Source organism: Boleophthalmus pectinirostris, unplaced genomic scaffold (assembly GCF_026225935.1).
Source record: "Boleophthalmus pectinirostris isolate CB_2022bp ecotype Guang Dong unplaced genomic scaffold, ASM2622593v1 HiC_scaffold_1, whole genome shotgun sequence".
In the NCBI taxonomy this organism is placed as follows: Eukaryota; Metazoa; Chordata; class Actinopteri; order Gobiiformes; family Gobiidae; genus Boleophthalmus; species Boleophthalmus pectinirostris.
The window spans coordinates 27,822,350-27,844,848 of record NW_026570970.1 but is presented as its reverse complement, the minus strand read 5'-3'; the positions used below and the strand labels follow the sequence as shown (position 1 = coordinate 27,844,848).

Sequence of the window (22,499 nt, the reverse complement as noted above, 5' to 3'; positions counted from 1 at the left end):
TCACCTATCATTTTTTAAAAGGCATTTTGTTAGATGAGAAGCATAATAAAACAAACACCAGGTACAGACAATTTACCAAATCAGACACGATTGGATGAGAAACATGCAGAAACAAATGCTTATGACTATCCCAGACAGTTTCTTTCTCATAATTCAACGGGGACGTGAACTGGGCCAACAATTATTCCTCAGGTTCTTCACTAGTGTGCACATCCTTTAATAAAAATCAAATAAGAAGTTGCACTGATGTAATTTCAAAGAACTAGCATTTTCAATGTTGATAATTTATGTACGCTTTTAAATGAGAATATCAGTTTTGTTAGTCCATTTATCAGCAGTAGAGAAATAGTTGGACTTTATACATTATACTACAGGAAGAGCCAGAAGGCCATAATTTAAAGGTTTAAATAAGATCCAAATCCATTTGAAATGTACATAAATATAACTTATTCTGTTGACAAATTTCATTTCAGTTAAAATGCACTGTGTGATAAAATAATACAACTACAAATGCCCAAATGCCCAGGGAAACAGATTTTGTAGACACAACTTCTACCTCACCTGATTTCACCTTCCTGTGCTCCCAGCTACAACAGCATACACAGCATGACTGGGATCTTTAATATTGACTCATGAGCAAATATTTTTTAACTTTTGCACCATTCAACTTGACACAATCTTATAAAAGTACTCAATAGAGATGTTGATTTACCATTATGTATTTTGGCCCACACCCTTCCCCGTAGTTGCATACCTGCTTGGATACAGAGCTTTCTTATCCTTGAAGATCTCACTGGCCTCCAGTTTCTCCTCGTAAACCGCCCTCTTCTCCTCCGTGAACTGGCTCCTGTATTTCTTGCACTGAAAACAAAGACATGTAATTGAGATTTGGACTTTTTTTTTTTTTACATTTGGTAAGGTGCGTGAAGTCAAGGTTATGCTAAATCAAGAAACAATGGAAACAAGTAAATTAATACATATGCTTAATTATATTTAATCACATTCCAGGTGAAGGCAAAGGCCATAACAAGTGTGGCCAATCCACTAGAAAATGCACATTTAAGTGAAACTGTTGATGTGCTCAATATGGATTATGTTAATTTAAAATACATAGATGTTTATATTATGGAAATCAAATCGCAGTTTGTCTAAAAATGGTTCGAGTCATGTGTTGCTGACCCTCCAGAGGTGGAAGATGCGGCGCAGCTCTGTGTGGGTCTGGTCCAGGAAGAGGTAGGGTCTGCTGGGCCAGCTGCTGTCGATAGGAGACATGGAGGGCATGGAGCTCCTCAGGCCCAAGAAGTACTTCTGAATCTACAAACACACAGATTTCATCTCATTTACACCCTCTGCTTGACCTTTTGTTCCATTTTGTACAACTTATCTTAAAAAACTAGATGTTCTTGTTTCCTTTCAATACAATATCTTTCACAATGTACAGCTGGTTTTCAAATAATGTAGATTTAAAAAATCAAAACTCAAGTCAGATTTAGAATCAATATTTCTGCAATTATTGACTTGAGGTCTCCACTATACCAGAGATATGTATTTTTTCCTATTCATGGGCTTCAGCTTTCTGTTAAATGATGCCATTATGAGAAAGTACCATATTTGAATTGTTAATTACTATTTTATTTTATTACGATTTTCTGAAACCTATAGATAGGTTAGCTATATATAAATATAAATATTACAGTAATAACAGGTTCTAATAAAGTAGACTTGTTCTCTTAATTTTGATAATCCTTAAGACTGTCACAACAACACATTTTGAAGTGCAATATGTTGCTGAAGTGCTGAAGCTAAATGTACAATATTGTTAAAAATTATGATCTGCAATAAATAAATAAATAAATGCACAGCAGAATTAAACACTTCAGTAGTTAGTTTGTTTCTATAATGAGCCATAGAACTTATTTATTCAACCATCGACAGCTAAAATCCAATCAAATCATCTAATCAAAAGTTCTCTATTACTACAAACAAAATGTATCCTTGATAAATACTGTCTCCTAAAAGTTATTTTTCCATCCAACATATATTGAACAATAAGTCAATATAGTAATTATTGCGTCGGGCCCAATAACCCTTCTGAAAAATGTCAGACTATGGCTTTGGCACTTTAACATTTTAGAACAAAAAAACAAGTTATTGCACAGGTGAATCCTACTTACAATTCGCTGGATGACAAAGTCATAGATCTTCTTTCCTGCATTTGCCCTGAAGAATTTCCTGTACTCTCTGCGCACCTGTTACAGCAAAAACATTAAACAAAACACATTCAATCACCAGCTTATGCCAAGTACTGCAAGTTTATAAGAGGCCAAAAAGTTATAGAGCAACACTGAATGAAATATGGCGGTTTGGGAGACAGCTACAAAACGGACATGGGGTTAGTTAGTTACAAACATTGACCAACACCTGCAAGAAACAAGGCACACTCCATGCTGTGAGAAATAATTGTAATTAAAATGATTGCTGTCAAATTAATGAGCGAAAGGTCAATAGTGTTTATCATGTTGACCCAAATTGTAGAAATTGAGCTGTGAACAGGTGCAGTGGTTAACATGTTGTGGTCAATTATTATAATGAAAAGATTAACAAATAAGCAGGCACATAACAGATGATTACATAAAGCGGGACACACAACTCCTAAAAATACACAGAAATTAAAAAGAAATTAAAAGTGTTGCAACAATTACGAGTGGGCAAATACGTAAAACTGCTGGAAAATGGGTTAGTGGTTGAGCATTGAGACAATGCGAGCAGATATAAAGTTGAAGAGGTGAGACAGGTTGATTGACAAGGCACAGACTCACTCAAAATGGTAGAATTTATCTGACAAAAATATTGAAATGTAAGGCTAGACGTGTAGACAGTTTTGAAAGGTGTCAAACTATATTTAAATACATTCTTGCTTTCTATCAAAACCTAGAAAATGTGTGGTTGTCAGTCAAATAAATATCCAATAGTTGTGTTTCTGGCCCTTGTCTGTTGACCTGAAAATATTGAATGTTTTCTAATGGGCAGAAGCTGTAGATAGACAAATGAGTGAATAATATGACCGCATAAGAGGTTTCAGGAAGTATGTAGCTTTTATTATTATATGGAGAAGGTCTGAACGCTTAATTATAGATTAACTATATTTGATTGTGGCAATATTTACCCAATGGGCTGTAACTTTGTAATATATCAACTCATAACTGCATAATACATCAACCATTATGACAAGGTGACATCTTAACAACCTTTTTCAGTGGCACAATATGTTTTTTATACTTATAAATGGACAGTGGCCATTCAGCTGCAAGGTTTATGGGGGTATAACTAGTTTAGTCTGGTCTAGTTTACAGCCAACTATGAGTAGAGAGACCAACTCACTTCGTTACCACATGCATATTTTAAGTCTTATATATTCACTTTTCTTATATTTAACCTAAAACATGATAAGTCCTATAAAAAAGGTTGTTTGATTGAAAATGGCTTCATGGTGAGGTAGTTTGTATAAAGAGAGGAGAGAGAACAGATTATGCAGAGTCTGGGTGGGTGGCATGCTCTGTAATGGGCGAGCTGCAGATTTGGAGGGGGTACCTGGAGTCCCTGCCAATAGGCCCAAATGACAGCGACCGCATGCCTACGACGGGCTTCCTCCTTCAGCCGCCTCAGCTCCCTGCGTGCCTGTGCCGAGAAGGACCGGAGAAAGGCGGGGGGAAAGGATGAGGAGAGGGAGAGAGATTATATGTACTAAATGTACAAGTTCAAATCGAATTACAATACCAGGAATATGTAGTGTCATTGTGGTTTGTTCAATACTGAAGACTCGTTTATCAAAGCTACGTTATTTACAAGTGCACGTTTCTGGTGGAGGGTCCGCCATCTGCTTGTCTCCATGGAGATGTTGTTGCTTTGTCTAGAATGTCCTGGTATGACATTAAACGTATCCATCTTATATTTGCTCAAAACCATGAGTTTTTATTGATTAAAAAATAAAATGGGCTCACGTCACCATAGATCTGGCATGTAACTTGGCCCTGTGGCGTTACCCGTTGTTGCCGTAGAGATAAATAAGTTTAATGACATACTGTGGAACATTCGAGGCAACATCTTCATAGAGAAAAGTTGGAGACAGACCCTTCACCAGAAAAGCTACACAATGTTGGGTTTCCATATATTTGGGGACATCACATTCATTTCCTTGAGTGATTCTAAGCTTAAATCATAGTCCTTACTAGGGATGGGCATGATTAGTCAATTAATCAATAATTGATCATTAAGAATTTCGTCAATTACATTCATTCTTAATCGCCAAACCGAATGTAGGTTGCTAAGGAGACGAGGCTGCATCTGACAGCGCAAACACTGGAGTTGCAGCCTCACAGTCCCACATTTTGGCTCTGGCACACCTCCTTGGAGATCACTGTATCACTCAGTGAGTGCATTTCCATGCACATCAGTATCCTGGTTTCGTCATGGTGCATGTAAATGCAGTATCCCGGTTACTGCAACATAAAGAGCTGCACTAAACCTGCATACGTACGACCTCTAAAAACATGAACCATCTCCAACACGATATATGCAAAGAACAGACTCACCATTAGCATCAACATCCCTCTGTCAAAGAAAGAACACCTATATTCCACTGACTCGTGTCCTTTAGTCCGACAGAAGCTGACCGCATCACCGCACAAGAGTCGTTTTTTTTTTCTTCGCTTAGTTTATGCAAATCAGCCATGCGGTTTTAAGTTTTGTTTCTGTAAGACTTGTACAAATCTCAAACGGACTGATGTTGCTCTATAGTGGTTATGGATTATATGTCCTAAGGTTGAGTTTATTTATGCAGATTAGTAATAATAATTATGATAATTTTAATATAAAACATTAATGATGAATTGAAAAATCGATTGTTAATTCTCCCGACAATCAGTTAAGAAAATTTAATTGAATGCCCATCCCTAGTCCCTACTTGTCTAACCTTGACCTATTTTATCCCATATCTGAAGTTTAAACATTATAGTTGATATAATTATGTACGATTTACACCATGGGGGCTGATTTTTTCCACATAAGAGAGACAGGTCCCCACAATGTGAGGACAGAACGAGACCATAAATTAGGCGTTGTAATGATTAGCTGTTAGCACGGTTGTTCCTCTTTTAGCACTCCTCAGTCATTGCAAGTAGTTCCTGGCTGTGCTGCTTTTTCTCAGCTCTTGTGTGAATGTGTGAGAGAGTGGAGGTTATCTGACAAGAGTGCTCCATCATTCCCCTCAGTCGAATCACCCACACCGCCCCCTGGAGGTGTTACGGGTCACTGAACGTACAAAAACAAAGTTGGACCCAGTGACTGAAACATAGAGCATTTGTAGTGTTTTGGCTTGTGTGTGAGAATGGAGTGACACACTGGGTTAAATGTGGCTTGAATTTGAAAACCAGATAAGTGGTCCAAAGGATAAAAGACGGATTTGAGCCAAGCATATTCAAAAGTCTAAAAGTCATTGGCAGTATGTAACACTTTTTGGTGTAGGATTTAAATGCAATAGGCTTTGAGAAAATGTGTTCTGAAGGTCAAGATATAAACACTGTAAATTAATTCATATTTACTTTTAAAATAAAAAGTCTATTACACCCAGTCCTTTTCAACTACAAAATTGTACTTAAAATTGTATGCTTTGAGGGGTAATGTAGGACAGCTTTCTTACATGTTTCTCAATACTTATATACAGTGTTCCTTCGTTTATTGTGGGGTTATGTTCTAAAAATAACCTGCGATAGGTGAAATCCATGAAGTAGTCAACTTTATATTTTACACTGATTATATCTGTTTTAAGCCTGTAAAACCCCTCACCACACACTTTATACACTTTTTGCAGACAGGACAGTTACAACCATTTTTGCATCCTTCTTAAACTTATTGCTGTTCCGCACCTCACGGAGGTAAGCATGGCAATTGCCCACTCTAGCTTTGCGGACACCCTGCTCGAGGTTCTCTCTCCAAGTCCAAGATTAGTCCTGCTTTAGACCTGGTTTAGTCCTGACCCACCCGTGTGTAATTACTACCTGCCCACAATACAATTTCATACACTGTCAACAAAAGCATGCAAAATTGCACTAAAAAAATCTGCGAAACCGTGATAGAGCGGTCTCGCTGTATACACTACCACTTATTAAGATGTATAGAGATGCAAGATTTGAATGGTAACCACACATTTGGACAGAATTTCTTTTTTTTTTTTATCTTTATAGTCTTCAGTATTAATACTTTTACTACACAATGATCAATACATATTTTATTGGTCCTGTAAATGAACACTGCACACAAGCTTTGGCACGTCACTCCATTTACCTGGATAATCGCTGCAATAAAATAATAGTTAGTAGTGGTTAAAAATATGAACAAAAGTTACTCATGCTTATGTTACGAGATGCAAACTACTGAAATCCAAAACAAAAACATGCACTTATTTGGAGGAGAAAATAAATCATGCAGAGAAGAGTCATGCATGATGGATCCTGATAGCAAACCTGTGCGGGTCTAATGGCATTTTTACCTTTATATTATACAATGACTTCATTATTTAAAAGGTGCAGTATGTAACTTTTCACCTGCTGCTTGAAATGTTCCACAGTATGGTATTAAACTTATCATGTACTTATTCAATTATAGTTTCAAATATTCCTTCAAAAACAACCTCACCAGCTTGATTCCATGGAGATACACATGTTAAATGCCATACTTTGGAACTTTTCTAGCAAAACAATAAGCAAAACAGTTAGCACACCCTCCACGAGAAAAGTTACACAATGTACCTTTAAACCTGCAAGGGCAAGCTTGTAGTTATTATATAAAAAAAGTGTAAAATTTCACTTATGCATCAAGACTATAATGAATGAGCTACAAACTGGATGACTCATGGATCAGATGGGTGTTTCTGAATGGGTAAAAATGATGGGAATGGGGTTCGATGGAGGCGGCGAGGCACTACAATTCAAACCAGCAGCTCCTAAATACCTTGGTGCCCTGCCATCCGGCCCATATGACCGACACGGCATGCTTATTCCTGGCTTCCTCCTTCAGCTGACGGAGCTCTCGCCGGGCCTGATGGGAGCGCGGTGGAGGAGGTTAATTTCAGTGGCAATCAGCAGTAATTGTCAGGTTACTTAGTAGGAGCGGGTAGGTGTAAAATCATTGGACATTGATGAAAGGCGAAGAATATTGAACACAAGGTAATGGTTCAGATGGAGACTCATAACAGGGCTTGATGGGCAGGTATGATAATTAGGACCACATTTGTGCAGGGTTATGGAGATTTTCATTATAGATATTTTGCATGTAAAAGCATATTTACACAGCTTTTAACAAAACAGGAAAAAGTGTGCATTTTGCACAATTTTATATTTTCTATCCTCACTTATTATATCAGGAGCTCACCACAGAAATAAACATGTTAACAAGATAAAATGGAACTTAATAGATGCCACAGTGGGGAATTTCACTATTTAAAAGGTGCACTTTGCATCTCTTCTGATTATCTCATCTGCTAAATGCTAGTATCCAAGGAGAGGTTATGCTTTACCTGGAATGTTCCACAATATGGCATTAACCATATATTGTCTACATTGCATTTATTTTAATTTCACATATTTTCATTGCTTAATAATACCTTAAAAACATATGTTCTTACAATAATCTATTGTCTCTGAGTTTAAAGACATTTTGTGGAACATTCCAGATCAAGCGCTTATATATCACCATAGAAACAAGCAAGTAACAAACCCTCCACCAGGAAAGTTACATAGGGCACCTTTAAGGTAACTCCAAATACACAATTATGTGTGTTTTGTTTTGCTTTTTTGTTTTTAATGGCACATACCATACATATTTTTAACCTTAATGCTACCATCTGTAAGTCTATTTGATAGTTTTTACCAGTAGATGACCAATGTAAAACCTGTTCCCTCCTTCTCTCTCACCTGGCCTTTGTTCAGTCACCTGAACAAAACCTCACTCACTCACTCTTCTGTCAGGCCAAAGCTGGCACACTATCAGACAGAAGTAACATAGTCATATATAGTCAATATCTAGTGGAGAAGTGTGATAATACAATAAGGGTGGGTGGGTCAATCTAATCTAAACAGATGGTAGCTTGAAGTCTAAACAAGCATACCAATAGCATTATATTTAAAGATGGTTCAGATGTAAGGCACATACTGTTGTTGAATTTAGAAAAATACACTGATAGTACAATTATAATGACATACATACACACACAATATTGGGACTGTGGATAACAAAGGGGTCACTACTCTATTCAGATTGACAGACTGTTGGCACTGATCCGACAAAGGACAACAAGGTGGGATGGACTCACACTACAGACTACAAATACCTTGGTTCCCTGCCAGTACGCCCAAATAACTGTCACAGCACGTTTATTCCGCTTTTCCTGTTTAAGTCGTCTCAACTCCATTCGAGCCTGGCAGGAGGGAGTGGTAGCAGAGTGTGGAGGATTTGAGAAAGGATAAAGGATAAAGATGAGTTTTTAGAGTAAAGTCGAGTTACGTGATTAGAAAATAGAGTAAGACCATAGGAGAACAGTAGCATTGGTTGAGAATACACAGATGAGGCAAAATACTATGTCCACTGGGAGAAATGGAAAACACAACTAAAATATTTTCATGCACTGCAAAAAACAAATACCAGCATAAATTCAAATTAATAGAATGAATTAAAGAATTATTCAACCCCCAGACTTGTTTGTAAATAAGCCTGGTGGTTGTACGTTTTGTTCCTCTGGTAAATAGTCACATTTGTAGAGCACTTTTCTAATCATCGAGTCTCTTGCTCAAGTACACAATGGCAGTATTCATGTCAATGGGTGTGTGAATGAGGCACTAGCAACTTAGGCATTGCCACCTCCAATAGCAGTATTTATCAGTATAAATGCTGGGAGGTTTAGCCAATTTGTGTAACTTTAAACTGTTCAAGTAATTACTGGTTTTGCAATATAATTATTTGTTGCAAATGGGTTACAAAGTACCCAGGTGGTCAAAGTGTTATGCTCAATCTGTGTATAGTAATACTGTTGTGTTAGAAGAAGTGCATACCATAAAAAAGTAATATAGATACTTCAGGAACAGGCTTTCCACATTTGAGACCAGTATCAAAACTAAATTCTTCTTTTTCATGCATCCACCCTTCCCTCTGATATCGGATGTTTTTTCAGTACCTGTGTCCCATGCCAATATGCTGCAATTGTGGTCACCGCCTCTTCACACCTCTTTTGATACTTGAGCTCTCTCAGGAGTTTGCGAGCCTGTAGTAACAAACAAAGAACATGTTTTTTTTTTTTTTTCGTTTTAAAGTTGAATTTTAACATGCATAATTCATAGGAGCACATACCTGCCATCCTCTAGTGTAAGACTGAACCACTGTGGTAGCACTCTTGATCCTCTTGTACTTCTTTTGTTGCTGTGACACAAAATGAAAAATATAGATTGAACAAAACAGCACAATTGAATAACACTTCTTGCAATATGGGCAAATGGAAATTAGGTGGCACAGAAGTCTTATTTTACTGCTGATTTTGTCCTTGTACCAGTGGTTGTACTAGTTTATAAAATACAAGAACATCTTTTCCTTTAACACAGTTAAACAGTTTTTATCCTGATGCCGTGAGACAGATTAATTCTGTCAGAAAAAACACTACAAAACAGCACTGACTTGGAACGCACTTTAGAAAATGGGGGCGGGTTGACATACAATATTTTTAACAATTTTATTCTTGTTATAACTATTTATTCTTATTATAACTATTTGTTCTTATTGTTATCTGTGCTGCTGTTGACCTGGACCTGAGTGCATTGTTTCGTTTCTGTGTATTTTTTATACTGGAATGACAAATAAATTTGATTCTGATTCTGAACACTATAGACCTTTAACAGTGATTGTCCCTATAGAGAATGTTATTGCTTTGCTTGGCTGTTCCCACAATATAGTGTTATCCAGTCTTGACTTTATAGTTTAATGATTTTATTTTTAATCATGTTTTCTTTCTATGAGCAGGTCACCTCTCCACAGATCTGACTTGTAACTTGACCTGGTGGCATCACCTGCTTGTCTCGAAGAACAATACTTTTCAGCCAAAGCAAAACCATTTCCACAGCATTATATCTGCCTGAAGAGAGGAGATAACTACACTTAAACTACTCTGAAACTAACACCACTTGTTTGCAGTTTCTGTTTGTTAGCGAGCTCTATACTACACTAATTGGGGACTGTGCCTGAATCATATTAGCATAATCATTCAGGCCCCTGATGGGTGCTTTCACACCTGAGCCTGACCAGGGTATCACAACTGTTTTCTTTGTCTCGATTTAGGTCTGAGGATGGAGTTGAAAATGGAAGAAAGATGATGTCTGAGCCCTCCATTTCTTTTCAAAGTAAAATTCACAAGTAGGTGTATTGCCCTATATAACTGTACAAGGCAGTGTCCACCAGCAATCTGACCAAAACTGAAGAAGCAGCTTGGATGAGCTGCAAACATATTCAAAAAATAATAATAAATCATATGAGGGATTTTACAAACACCTGCACAGACCTGATAAGACTTGGTGTATTTCTTGTTTAGACACTAACCTCGTTAAGTTCCTGTTTGTCATTAGTTATTTATCCATGCATTTTAGACTTGGCAGTTAACTACTTGAAACTACATTCCTCTATCGTTTGAAAGGTCAAAAGTCCTTAAAATGGTGCCAGTAACAATAAACCCATGCAGTCCACTCACTGCGTATCTCCGGTACCAGGCAGCCACTGTGATCTGACTCTGTTTGAGAAGCAGGAAGTGTGTGCGACACTTCCATCCTCTGTAGATCTTCTGAATGAGTGTGGCCAGGTCCTCCAGGCACTGCTTCCTCCGCTCCTCCAAAAAGAAAAGCTACAGCACAAAACACAATAAAAGGACATTGTTTAGTTTTACAGCAGACAAAAAAGGACAACTACCAGGCACATATCTGTAAGCAATCTGCTACTGAGATTCCTGTTTTTTTGGAAACAATTGCTAATTAATCAGCACTCTTTCTAATCCATCTCTGAACTGCATTTTTTGGTTTGGACCAGTTAAGTCCTGATTATGTAACCAGGACTAGAACTGATTCTGGATACGTCCTGGTTAAGATCCTGTTGAGTCCAGGTCAAAGCTTAAAGTCTATGTTGATGTGGTGATGTGGGTTTAGTCCAGTTTTTGTGCCAAGTTTGGTTTTGTGCTGAATGTTCTATGTTTGATCATTTGTTTTATAATACAGTAGTTATTTCCCCTTTTCTCCACTTCTTGATAGTGTGATCATTATTTACACTTCTGGCATGAGGCTGAACTACTTTCTTCATTGGACAATACAACTTACATTGTTCATCTTTTGTTGGCTCTGAATGACTAGCTCTATACAGACCACATGGTATAGCAGCATAAATCAGTCTACCCTTCTATGGATTGTGATAAAAATACATGTTGGTTGGTAGTTAATCAAGAATGTGACTGCATTTCTGAACAGTGAGTGCCAAGCTATTTTCACATCACATACATAACCAAAACATTTTTCTCTTATGTTCTATAACTTTCCATATTAGGTGCCACTTCAAACTCTAGTGGCACTGTTACGTAAGACTTTCAATGAGTGTTATATCATTCAAGTCGGCTCCATCTATTCTTTCTCTGCACCACCTCCTGCTAAACTCATCACAGCGGTTTTCTAATGTACATGCATATGAATAGTGTACAGACGCCCTCCCTTCTGCAGTGCATTTATGTGACTTGCCTGTTACATCACTCCTGTTCACTCTGCTCATACTATACCAGCCTTTTCAAGAAATCTTGTCATTTAAAAACCAAATATCCTTACATAATACAGATATAGTATTTACAGTAGATTAGCCCATCAGATAGGACACATAATTACAAAACTCCTATGAGATCATGCTATTCTGGGTTTTGTTTTTGCTGGTTTTGTGCTGAAGTCCACTTAAATGCTGGAGGCCTCAAAAGTGAGTTATTTCCCATGTACAAGAAGGCACAGATAAGTGAAACCATGTGTTTTGTGAGTAGTGGTTGCATGCTAATTGCTGGAGTGGGGGCTCGGAGCATAGCCCACCCGGCTTCACAAACATCGTGAGAACAGTACCCAGCTGAGCACACTGGACAGGGCTTGATAAATAACAGTGAACAACAGATGTCAAGACAAGAAATGTATGTGGGATTTTGAGGTACTGAGAGGGTTGGTTGGATTAGTTTAGTCCTAGTTTAGTCATGGGTTTGTTTTAAGATCTTTATAATTTCTTTCAGTACTGACAAGTTAATACCTAGTTTATCAAATAGTATCTGAATATCTTTTTAAAACCCTATAATTAAATGATTATCTTGGTTTAGTTTTTAGACTGTATTGTCCTCATAGACTAAGTTTCCCTCTGCATTTGACTGCATTTATGCTTTTGCACTGATAAATTCAGTTTTAGACCACATTAGCGCCTAGATTATATTTGCTCCTTCTTCAGATCTGCTTTACAGAGTACTGGGTGCAGTTTACTCACAGTTCTGGGGTTCCTAATAAAGATTTTGGAGCGGCCGTAGGAAAACTCCTCTGGATTGACTTGGAGATCTGTCATTAACACCTCCACGCCTTCCCTATAAAAGGAAAGAAAAGCTGTTAACATAATGAGGCATATACAAAAAAGGTATCTCTTAAAAGTAAATACAATGCAATGATGAAGTTTATTAGGGCTGGGTGATATGACAGTAAAAACTGTATCATATTTCCCTCCTATTGGTCAGCTTCATGAGTGATAGGTGGATTTGAAAATACACACGATGATTTAGGCTCTAAAAAATAGTCTTGGCTTTTTTGGCACATCACAAACCCCTAACGCTATAATTTATTTATAAATTTAAAAAAATGAACTCAGCATGTCTAGATCCAATAACAAAGACAAAGCGCTTTCAAATGTGTTTCATTCATTCTCAAGTCATTATAGTGATTCCAGCAAGTCAGCGATGCCTCCAAGTCTACTGATATCTTGATCCAAACATTCATAATATTTGTTTTTTCAAGATCTGTTTTGTCTAAAAAAAAAAACCCCGAAAAAAAACAGTAACACAACATTTACTAATTGTTTGGTATAATAAGTATGTATTTGTCATGCATGATAAGCACAAAGGTCTCTAGCTGAATAAAGTACCCACATTGGAGCAGTAAAAGAGGGCAGGCAAAACAACAGTGCATGAATAAGGCTGATCTCAATCTCTAACCAGGACGGGATGAGACATACAAGTGGAGCCAATTCAGATCAAGTTTGAGATGAGGAAGAAAAGTCAAAACATGCCTTGTATAGGAAGGAGATGTGTCACTTTCCTAAATAATCGTATGCACTGAGAATTGTTTTTAAGAAGTTTCATTTAGACATGGGAAAGTAATGTAAAATATGTGCACACTGTTTAAGAAAAGATTGTTCTTATGTTAGCCCAGCCATACCCAGCCCTTTGCAAACTTTGGATGACTTGGTGGTAAATGAATTGCACAATTAATACCAAAAAGAACTAAGTAAACTAAAGCATTACACAATGTTATACTAAGGCCAAATTCATTTTTTTCATTGCATATTGAGACAGATTTCAAAATAGATGTCTAGACAATATTCTTTCCACTAATGTGTTTGAAATGAATCACAGACAAGCACCTCGATTACATGGTGCACCTCTTAAAAAAACAGATTCCACATGGCCGCTTTAGAAATACTAACACTTTCCCCTCACTATTGACAGTTGTATTTCTTCTCACACTGGTCTGGAGAGAGTTATATTGGAGGCTTCTTTCTGGAAACAGGCCTCCAGCTCCTCTCGGTCACACCTGGGACTGACCACTCCATTAGCCTCGGTCACTGTGTCAATCCTATGGGACCAACTGTGTTACACTTTACTGTTGTTAAAGGCAGCTGCCAGCCATTCACTTATTTTCACACACTTTTCCCCAAATGAAACCTCAGAGTTCAATGCATTTGTTTAGGAAATGGTACAACAAATACCACAACAAATCTCGGGGAGCAGGCCTAAGTCACGAAGAAGACAAACTTGCCTATATTTAATTTGGGAAAAACAAAATAACTTTCAAACTTAACACAAAATACCTTTCTGAAGTAACAGAGAGGAAGCAAGGTTTTACTCATGACAAAATGGTTCATCCATAATTAGAGGTGTGCCAATTCTCTCTGGAAGAGGGTTCACTATCTTCTTGTAAATATGGAGATGTTATTGCTTTGCCTGGAATGTCACTGCATGGCATTTAAGTTATCTCTCTAGGGAGACAAGCAAGGACAAGTTACAGATCAGATCTGTGGCATCCCCGTTTAGTTTTTTGAGCAATATGCACATGAAACTGTATAAATGCAAACTAGATAAGTTCAATGCCAAACTGCAGAACAATCTGGGTAAAGCAATAACATCTCAATGACAAGCAGGTGACAGACCCACTTCCAGAAAAAGTACATAGAGTACCTTTATGGAAAGTGTGTTTTGACATAATATGTCTTGAGTAACACATGAGCAGTGTTTATATAACCATGAAATAAGACTTGTTTTTAATTTGAGTACAAGTCTGGGTACTACATGTTTAATATTTGCATTTACCAGTGCCTTAGAGGGGGTAACACCTTCCAAATCTTTCTAGATAGGACATCAAATACAGGTACTGATTTGTAATACTGACAGTAAAAGCATTAAACATATACTAGTTAAGATTCTGGAGTATCTTGAAACTAAAACAGAAAATATGGGGACGCAAAAGTTAAATACAGCTACTTAAAACAGTTAATCAGGGTATACATGGCAGCTTCCTGTCATAGGTAATATTTTGAGGACTTTTCACCATTGAAAACATACCATATTTTGCTTTAAATAGTTAACTGCAATGTCAATGGTCCCATTTTTTCATCATCTGTCATACGGCAACATTTTGAGGACCATTCAGAAGATGGGATGTTATGTTTTACATTGTTAATTGCAATGCCAATTGAAGTACAAACATCTTACCTGGCGGGCCCTCTCCAGTGGGGCCACGTGCGTTTACAGAGCATCTTGTACCTCTCCAGACAGGGTTCATAAGGCTGTCTGAAAGCATAGCCCGCCCTCCGCACTCTCACGTTCTCCATCAGACCCAGGTAACGCACTTGATGACGAACCAGAGAGTCAGTGAAAATGTGAGACGCTTTTTTGTCATTGGGCTTGATACACCTGGACAGAAGAGGGTGAAATTACATAAGCATCCATACTGAAATGAGAACAAAATTAGATATCTACTGAATAGCTTTAGAAAGGTCCTGATCCATATTAATCAAGTCACATTTAACTGTATAGCATATTTAAAAACAACCCCAGTTGACCAAAGTGGTGAATATCCAACATTAAAGCCAAATACACAAAATAAAACAGTAAAGATTAATTTAGGCTAAACTAAAAATCTAAAATTTTAGAAATAGTTTAAGACTAATGGATCTGAAAAAATAAATTACATGTTTTTGTGGTGGAAATTCCAGTCATTCGTGCAGAAAAGTGCTTTTTTTTTTGACATCACTAAGATTTCAAGCCATTTCCTTAGTTTGAAATTGAGTTTTTAGTATTAGTAATTAGCAGCAATTATTTTTTGTATTAAGTGTTGAAGCAAATCATTCTGGAATGTCAATTAATTAACTATTACTAATTAATTAGTAAGTTGCAATTCTCACTAAAAGTAGCAATGAAATATTTCCTAAAAAGTTCAGTTTATTTTGGACTTTATATATAAAAATGTCAAAAAGGTCTACGGCATGGTATTGAATACAGAGTAACACAGAAATGTATACCTGATGTAGTTGGGGTTCTTGGTCAGTAGGTTCTTCATGAGCGTCCCGACTGAGTGTCTAAACTGGAATCCGGCGGTGGGGGGTCTCTTCAGGTTGACTTTGGCTGGGTTTCCCTCTGGAAACAGCTGCTTGATCAGGCTGTGGTTGGCCTTGTACATGGCCTGGGACAGATCGCGATACAGCAGGTCGTTGTTCTTGTCTACAAAGCCTTCGACTCTGTACAGCACCTAGAATAGAAGGGAAAAAAACAACAACAATAGACCACTTAAGCTTTTTGAATACAGGCATTAGCACAATATAATACAATAGCTCTAAGGTTATCACCCAATTACCTGAGAAATACAATGAGGCTTTGTGGCTCGAAAGTATTTCAAATTAAGCAGTTTTTTTTTTTTTTTCTTCCCCCCCCTCATTTTCGATTTTTCATTTTGAGTAGGTGCACTATATCATTGCGAGGCAGAACCAGTATATTGGTAGAAATCAATATCAAGGGCTTCTAGACAGTATTGGTTCATATTGGTTCATATGGTCTACTTTACGAACACAAACAGTGACTCATTGCACAGTTTCAAAGTGGACTGCAAGAGGAAAAGGAATACAGAAAAATCAGTGCTTTACAATAAATGAAAAAAATAGTTAACCCCCATAGTGTACTAAAAACAAGCTAAATAGTAAACTGGTATGACAAATTATACTTTCTGCTTATTGTGACATCAAAAACACATAAAATAAATTACAGTATTCAAACTGAAACAGGTTAAAGATTGAATAGAGGCAATAATAGATGTATAAATAAAGTGTATAACTAGTAATAATAATAATATAATAATAATAATGTACAACCACGCTTTTCACGATACTGCAAGATGCTAACCACAAGAACTGTAACTGCATTATTTAAAACTATTTTGTGTGTCTTTTCCAGTACCTTGCCAGCGTAGTGTTGGATCCTGAAGCAGTTGTGTGGCAGGCTGTGGTCAGTGAGGAACTTGGAGTTTTTGCTGAGGCGGCTCTCAAAGTGCTGGTGTTCTGCACAGACTGTGTTCAGTTTGTCCAAAAACGTCTCATCTGTCACTGTGCCGGGACGCAGACACTCCTCGTCAAGCATCGCCAAGATCCCATTCTGGTTCTGGGCAAAGGAAACAAAAATTATACAAATTTAGTTATCATCAAAAACGCAAAAAAGGGCTCACCGTTTTTTGAACATAAGGCAACAATAAACTCAATTTAGCATCTACGTCAATGCAAATGTGCAATATAAACAAATAGCAATACAGCATAGCAAACAATTTATTAATATTATTTTAACATTGACTGATTTTATGTCTGTGTCCTTTTTAACATTTTTTTTTTTACACCAGTCAAACACTAAAAGCATTTTGGATTGCTTAATTCTTGTGTGCAATAACAACAAATCTTCTTATGACTATGACTAGTATTAAAATGTGCAGAAAAAAAGAGGACTATTGTTGTTTATCTTTAATGCATGGGTTTGTCCATCAGATGACCTGTTCTGGAAATTTGTTTCATAATGCAGACAACATCAGCCATAACATTGTGACCACCTGCCTATTATTGATGGTTATATCTTGACTAGTTTCTATACACACAAACAGTAACTTCTTGAGCAACACCCAAAGCAGTAGCCTAAAAGGAACCAGTTGGACAAGCAAATGACAATTACTAAATTCATGCTTGACCGATAATCACAACGTATAATAACAACTCATATCCATTATAATTAATTATGTTACGCCAGAAAAAATAATTACACAATCACATTCTAATGCACTGAGTGGATACTAGAAGAATTGCTTTGTTTGTATCTGCAGATGTCAGGGCTGACTTACATTCTCAATGAGGTCGCAGATAATTGCATTGTTGAAGTATTCGATGTTGGTCCACTCAATGCCCTGTAACAAAAGAGAGAGGTCGTGTTTTCAGTGGTTTGCGATGCATCTTCAGAACTAACAAGAAAGCAGCATCAGGTCCATTAAAATGAAGTAGTACTTGTAAAATGCTTGAGGATTTATTTCAAGATGTTACACAAACCTTGATCAAATATTATCAGGAAAGAAAGACAGCAGGCTTTTGTTTATGAGTGGGTACAGTCAAGGCCTTAAGCAATCATGTTTTAGATTACAGTTTGATATGGTCGTAGCGCAATCAGTAATTCCTATCATTGCCAGTGTAGCCCATGAATGGGGCTCTGTGTCTTAAAACCATGCAGTGGCCACATGTTTACGACCTTTCAGGAATACTGTGGCACACTGTAATAAGATTAATTTTTAAAGAGCATGCAGTTTGGGTAAATCATTCAATCACTGACTTGCAATATATGACTCTACTAGTTTAAAACGTTCAAACCAGAACTGATTGTTGTTATTTCAAGTGAAAATTGAAAACTGCCAGTGTGGAAATATTCGACCCGGCAATCATCTAATTGCAGTCTTGTTGTGACCATTCAAATTGCTATTTAAGTCTGGTTTAATCTATCAAACCCATTTTGTCCAACTCAATAGTCTTTAGCCGTTTTAAAGGGAATTGCAGTTATTTTACAAATTGTACAGCTTTAACCCACTGATAACTGTCACATTTTGAGTCAGGGGTACAAATAAGCAGAGCCTGTCCTGATGGAGGGACCAGCCAAATTCCTGATTGGTGTCCCGGCCTGTTCTCTCAGGGCTGTGGTATTTTCCCATGCAGTGGACTGGACAGGGGCCAGAGGGGGGGCTGGATATCGTCGTGTGGTAGTGATGTTGAGAGGGGCGTGGGGGTCAGCTCGTGCACTTAAGATACATACACACATGCGGGGTCCATGTGTGTGGTGGGGACATTACATAGACTTGTTTTCATTACCGGGATCTAGCCCAAACCCAGCCTAAATCTAACCTAACCTAGAAAAGGCCAACATAATGATAATACAAAAAATGTTGTTCCCAAAACTGTTGTGCTGATCACTGGCATATGTGATATTAAGTATGTAATCTAATTTAGAAAGCAGTCAGAAAAAATATCTGCCACAAAATGTCTTTTAGTTGATTAGAATTTAGTTTGACATTTAAATGTTCTCATGGATTGTGTGTAAAATCCCTCAGTTGTCCAGATAGAATCATGGCAAAAGGAGAGATTCAATTTGTCAACTGGACAAAAGTTTATTGTGTCCAGCTGTAAGTATTGCTTTTGGGATAGTGAAATGATACGTCAATATCATCCATCCACCCCTACCTAATCTGTACTGGGCTGGATTACATATAAATATTAACAAAATCTCCAATATCATTCTTTATTCTTTATTCTTATTATACTCCATTCATTATTCAAAGTACAATTCTGACTGTTATACGAGAGTCCATTTTGGCTTTGTAACTAATTTACTTATCTGTTGCAACACTAAAATTTCCCCATATTGGAGAGATAAAACATTTTCTCGTATCTCATATATGCCTGCAGAAAGTTCAAGTCCCCACATTAGTTATTGACCTTGTACTGTCTCACACACACATAACTTTGAAAACAAACAGAAGTTAAAGGCCCAGGGACGGGACGGGACGGCTATTTAGGTTTGAGCCTCAATGAGGGGCCACTTCCATCCCTAAAGACCACAGAAGGGACAGACAGAAAGCAGAGAGGGGACATAGAGTGCAAGTGACACCAGCTCAGGGGCAAGAAGATGATTTTGGGTGAAAAAGTACAAAAGGTTAAATAGACGCCACATTATGGGTGGGTTGGCGTGATGGATACAAGTGGTGACATAAGAAACTGTTATGTACACATCTGGGTACAATAGAAAATGTGCAAAGAGTTACAGTGGGTCTGCCTCCCATTGTGTCAGATTTTAATTTAACTTTTGACTAAACTTAGTGACTTTGTATTGTGACATGTTTTGTATTTGCAAGTATCACCTCTAAATCAAGCATTTAACATGACTATTCCAGGTCTAATCTAGGGTTAAACCAGGTCTAACGGTGGACAACATCACTTCTGCTATAGCTCTAAACAAGAAATTACACAAAGGAGGACACAAATGTAAATAAATGTGGCCATGGAGTTATAATTTTGATAAGAATGTTCAACAGTGTGTCATTACAGTTTTCTATCACCAGGTCAAATCTGTGGAGAGGCCACCTGTTAAATGTAAGCATGCATGTTTTTCCAAGCCATTAAAATGCAATTACACCTACAATTTAATAAATGCAAGATATAATTTGCCTCCTCGAAGACAAACTGGTGGTGGACCTCCCACTAGAAAAAGTTACATAGTGCGCCTTTTAGTTATAAATCACTAACATAATCAGTAAAGAGTGGTTATGAGATGATAGCATTAATCATTAAACAATACTAAAGACAAAAGCTTCCTAAATTAGCTTAATACATGTTTTTAATACATGATTTTAGTTTATTATATTTGGCCATTAAAAATTGTAATAAAGGCTGGGCCATATTAAAGCAGTTATTCGCTTGCCCATAGCCAACAATGTAATATAAGCTTTCCCGTTTTTTATTTGTACCTCTCTGACGTACTCCTCCTGCTCCTCCCTCAGCGTGAGCTCGATGAAGATCTGCTGCAGTTTTTCGTTGCAGTAGTTTATGATGAACTGCTCAAAGCTGTTGTCCTGGAAACACCACCGAAAGGAAAAGCATTAGGCACTAAAAGTGATTTATAATTAAAAGTTACAAACATAATTAAACACCCAAATTATATTCAACTTCATAAATCAAATGATTTCCCTACCTTTACAATGAGAGGAATTTAAATTTAATTAGAGTTAATTGGAAATATATATTTTTAATTTTGCCCTCTGGATACAACTTTGATTCAATTATTTATGATTAAAATGTCTTCCCAAATGTTATACCATGAAAGTATTGCTTTGATTCTGTGAGGATTAAATATATGGCATCTTTATCTGTAGGGCTACATAACTATAGTCCTTGTTCAGTTTTGCATGATAGTTAGACTTAACTATGGATGCACTGATACAGCCTTTATACTTCCGATACCAATTTCGATACTGTAACCTTAAGTATCTGCCGATACCCAAATTGGCCCAAATCAAGATCCAAAAATTATGTAACTTATTTAATTCTAAACTAAGTACAGAACAACTGCATAAATAAAAGATAAAACATCATGCCACTTGTATATATACAATATTCAGTGTATGTAGTCAACCAGAATATCATATGAATGTATATAATATATGATATATTTCTAGGATCAGCAACGATATCCAATAGCAGTATCAGACGGGTGCAGTAACCATTTGATTTAAAGAACTTATCTAAAAGTAAACACTTTTACGGGGCCATGAGTATAATTAAACCATTTTAAATCTGCAATTCCAACACAATACCACAGTTAACCATTGTATCATTACAATCAGTGTATTTCTTTTATTTCATTGTTTCATTGTTAACATTGTGACCCATTATGGCCAGTGAGCTTCTAGTCTGATGAAAGCTGAATTGATGGGTTAGAAAAGCAAGTTAGGTTAGACACTCTTACACAGTGAAGAATATACAAGTGTATTTTTCAGATCAGGAAATAGATCAGGACATAAAGTTGTTAATGTTAAGGGCTTGCCCTCCATTTCCTTTTACTGAGAAATCGCTATGTCTTCTTCACTCACACACACACACAAAATAGCAAATTGACACGTCTACAGCCAGCTATAGATCCCAGTGGCAGCAAAGACCAAGCTAAAATACTGTCCAACCAACTCGAAGCGTCATAAAAGTACAGCAATAGCTTCACCTTTTTATGGCATACTGTTAATAATAATTTAAGGAAGTAACAAACAGGCTGCTGGCGTTTTTTCTGTAGCTCTGTTGACTCAGTGACTTTATGGAAAGAGGGTGAACCATAAAATATGATAGTCATATTTTAAATCCATGTTTTATGCATTGGGAGTGGGGGAAAGAAGAGACGAAGCGCTGACCATGCCTACATGCTCTTGTTGCGTTCATACAAGAATTTAAATGGGGCAAATCCTTGTCTTGTTATTATCATGTCAACACAAAACTGGTGTAGTTGGAGAAGCAACTACATGGAGAGGATAGCTTGAGACAGGCTGTTCTCATTCACATGCATTAGTCAAGTTTACAAAATAGCATCTACTTCATCTATAAAAAAAACTAAGGCTGGTCAATTTTGGAATCAGATTTTTTCTGACAAGTATTCATGCATTTGAGCTTCCTGTTGAACATTTTGAGGACTTTTGACTACATAAGTTGTTATATTTTGTTTTGGATTGTTAATCATTACGGAAACGATGCTAACTTTTAATCACTTTGAAACCCATGGGTCGTAACTGCTATTTGATTTACTATGTATTTCTCAAAATATCAATTTAATTAGGCAGTGCACATTTTAAACTAATGCAGGTAATACGAGAAGATTCTATTTGATATTTTTGTGTTTGTAGGCCATTCAAAGATAGTGAGGCTGGTGCTACCTAGTGGCTCCTCTCAATTTCATTTCCATTCAGTGACTAGGTCAGGAATTGAAATATACTGGAATTTTTGCAAGAACCCCGGAAGTTGTAGACTGCACACCGGCCAATCAGCTGTGAAACCAAGACGTCAAACTCAAATGCCTGTCAGGGTCCCTTTTGTGG

The 22,499-nt window shown here is 37.1% G+C and overlaps 1 protein-coding gene across 3 annotated transcripts in view; it reads right to left on the bottom strand.

The window, feature by feature from the left end:
* myo1b (myosin IB) overlaps nt 1–22,499 on the bottom strand; it is an 88,069-nt gene that overhangs the window by 5,091 nt on the left and 60,479 nt on the right. Inside the window, exons 14-28 of one of the 3 annotated variants that reach the window (XM_055149191.1) lie at nt 20,391–20,495; nt 17,730–17,792; nt 16,808–17,008; nt 15,880–16,106; nt 15,071–15,271; nt 12,580–12,673; nt 10,784–10,933; nt 9,400–9,468; nt 9,227–9,313; nt 8,387–8,473; nt 7,009–7,095; nt 3,592–3,678; nt 2,175–2,249; nt 1,180–1,314; nt 755–861 (exon numbers count right to left, since the gene is read on the bottom strand). In XM_055149191.1, coding sequence (XP_055005166.1) covers nt 755–861; nt 1,180–1,314; nt 2,175–2,249; nt 3,592–3,678; nt 7,009–7,095; nt 8,387–8,473; nt 9,227–9,313; nt 9,400–9,468; nt 10,784–10,933; nt 12,580–12,673; nt 15,071–15,271; nt 15,880–16,106; nt 16,808–17,008; nt 17,730–17,792; nt 20,391–20,495 — 1,775 coding nt within the window. The remainder of the gene's footprint in view (nt 1–754; nt 862–1,179; nt 1,315–2,174; nt 2,250–3,591; nt 3,679–7,008; nt 7,096–8,386; nt 8,474–9,226; nt 9,314–9,399; nt 9,469–10,783; nt 10,934–12,579; nt 12,674–15,070; nt 15,272–15,879; nt 16,107–16,807; nt 17,009–17,729; nt 17,793–20,390; nt 20,496–22,499) is intronic. The other 2 variants (XM_055149182.1, XM_055149187.1) reach the window with 2 other exon arrangements.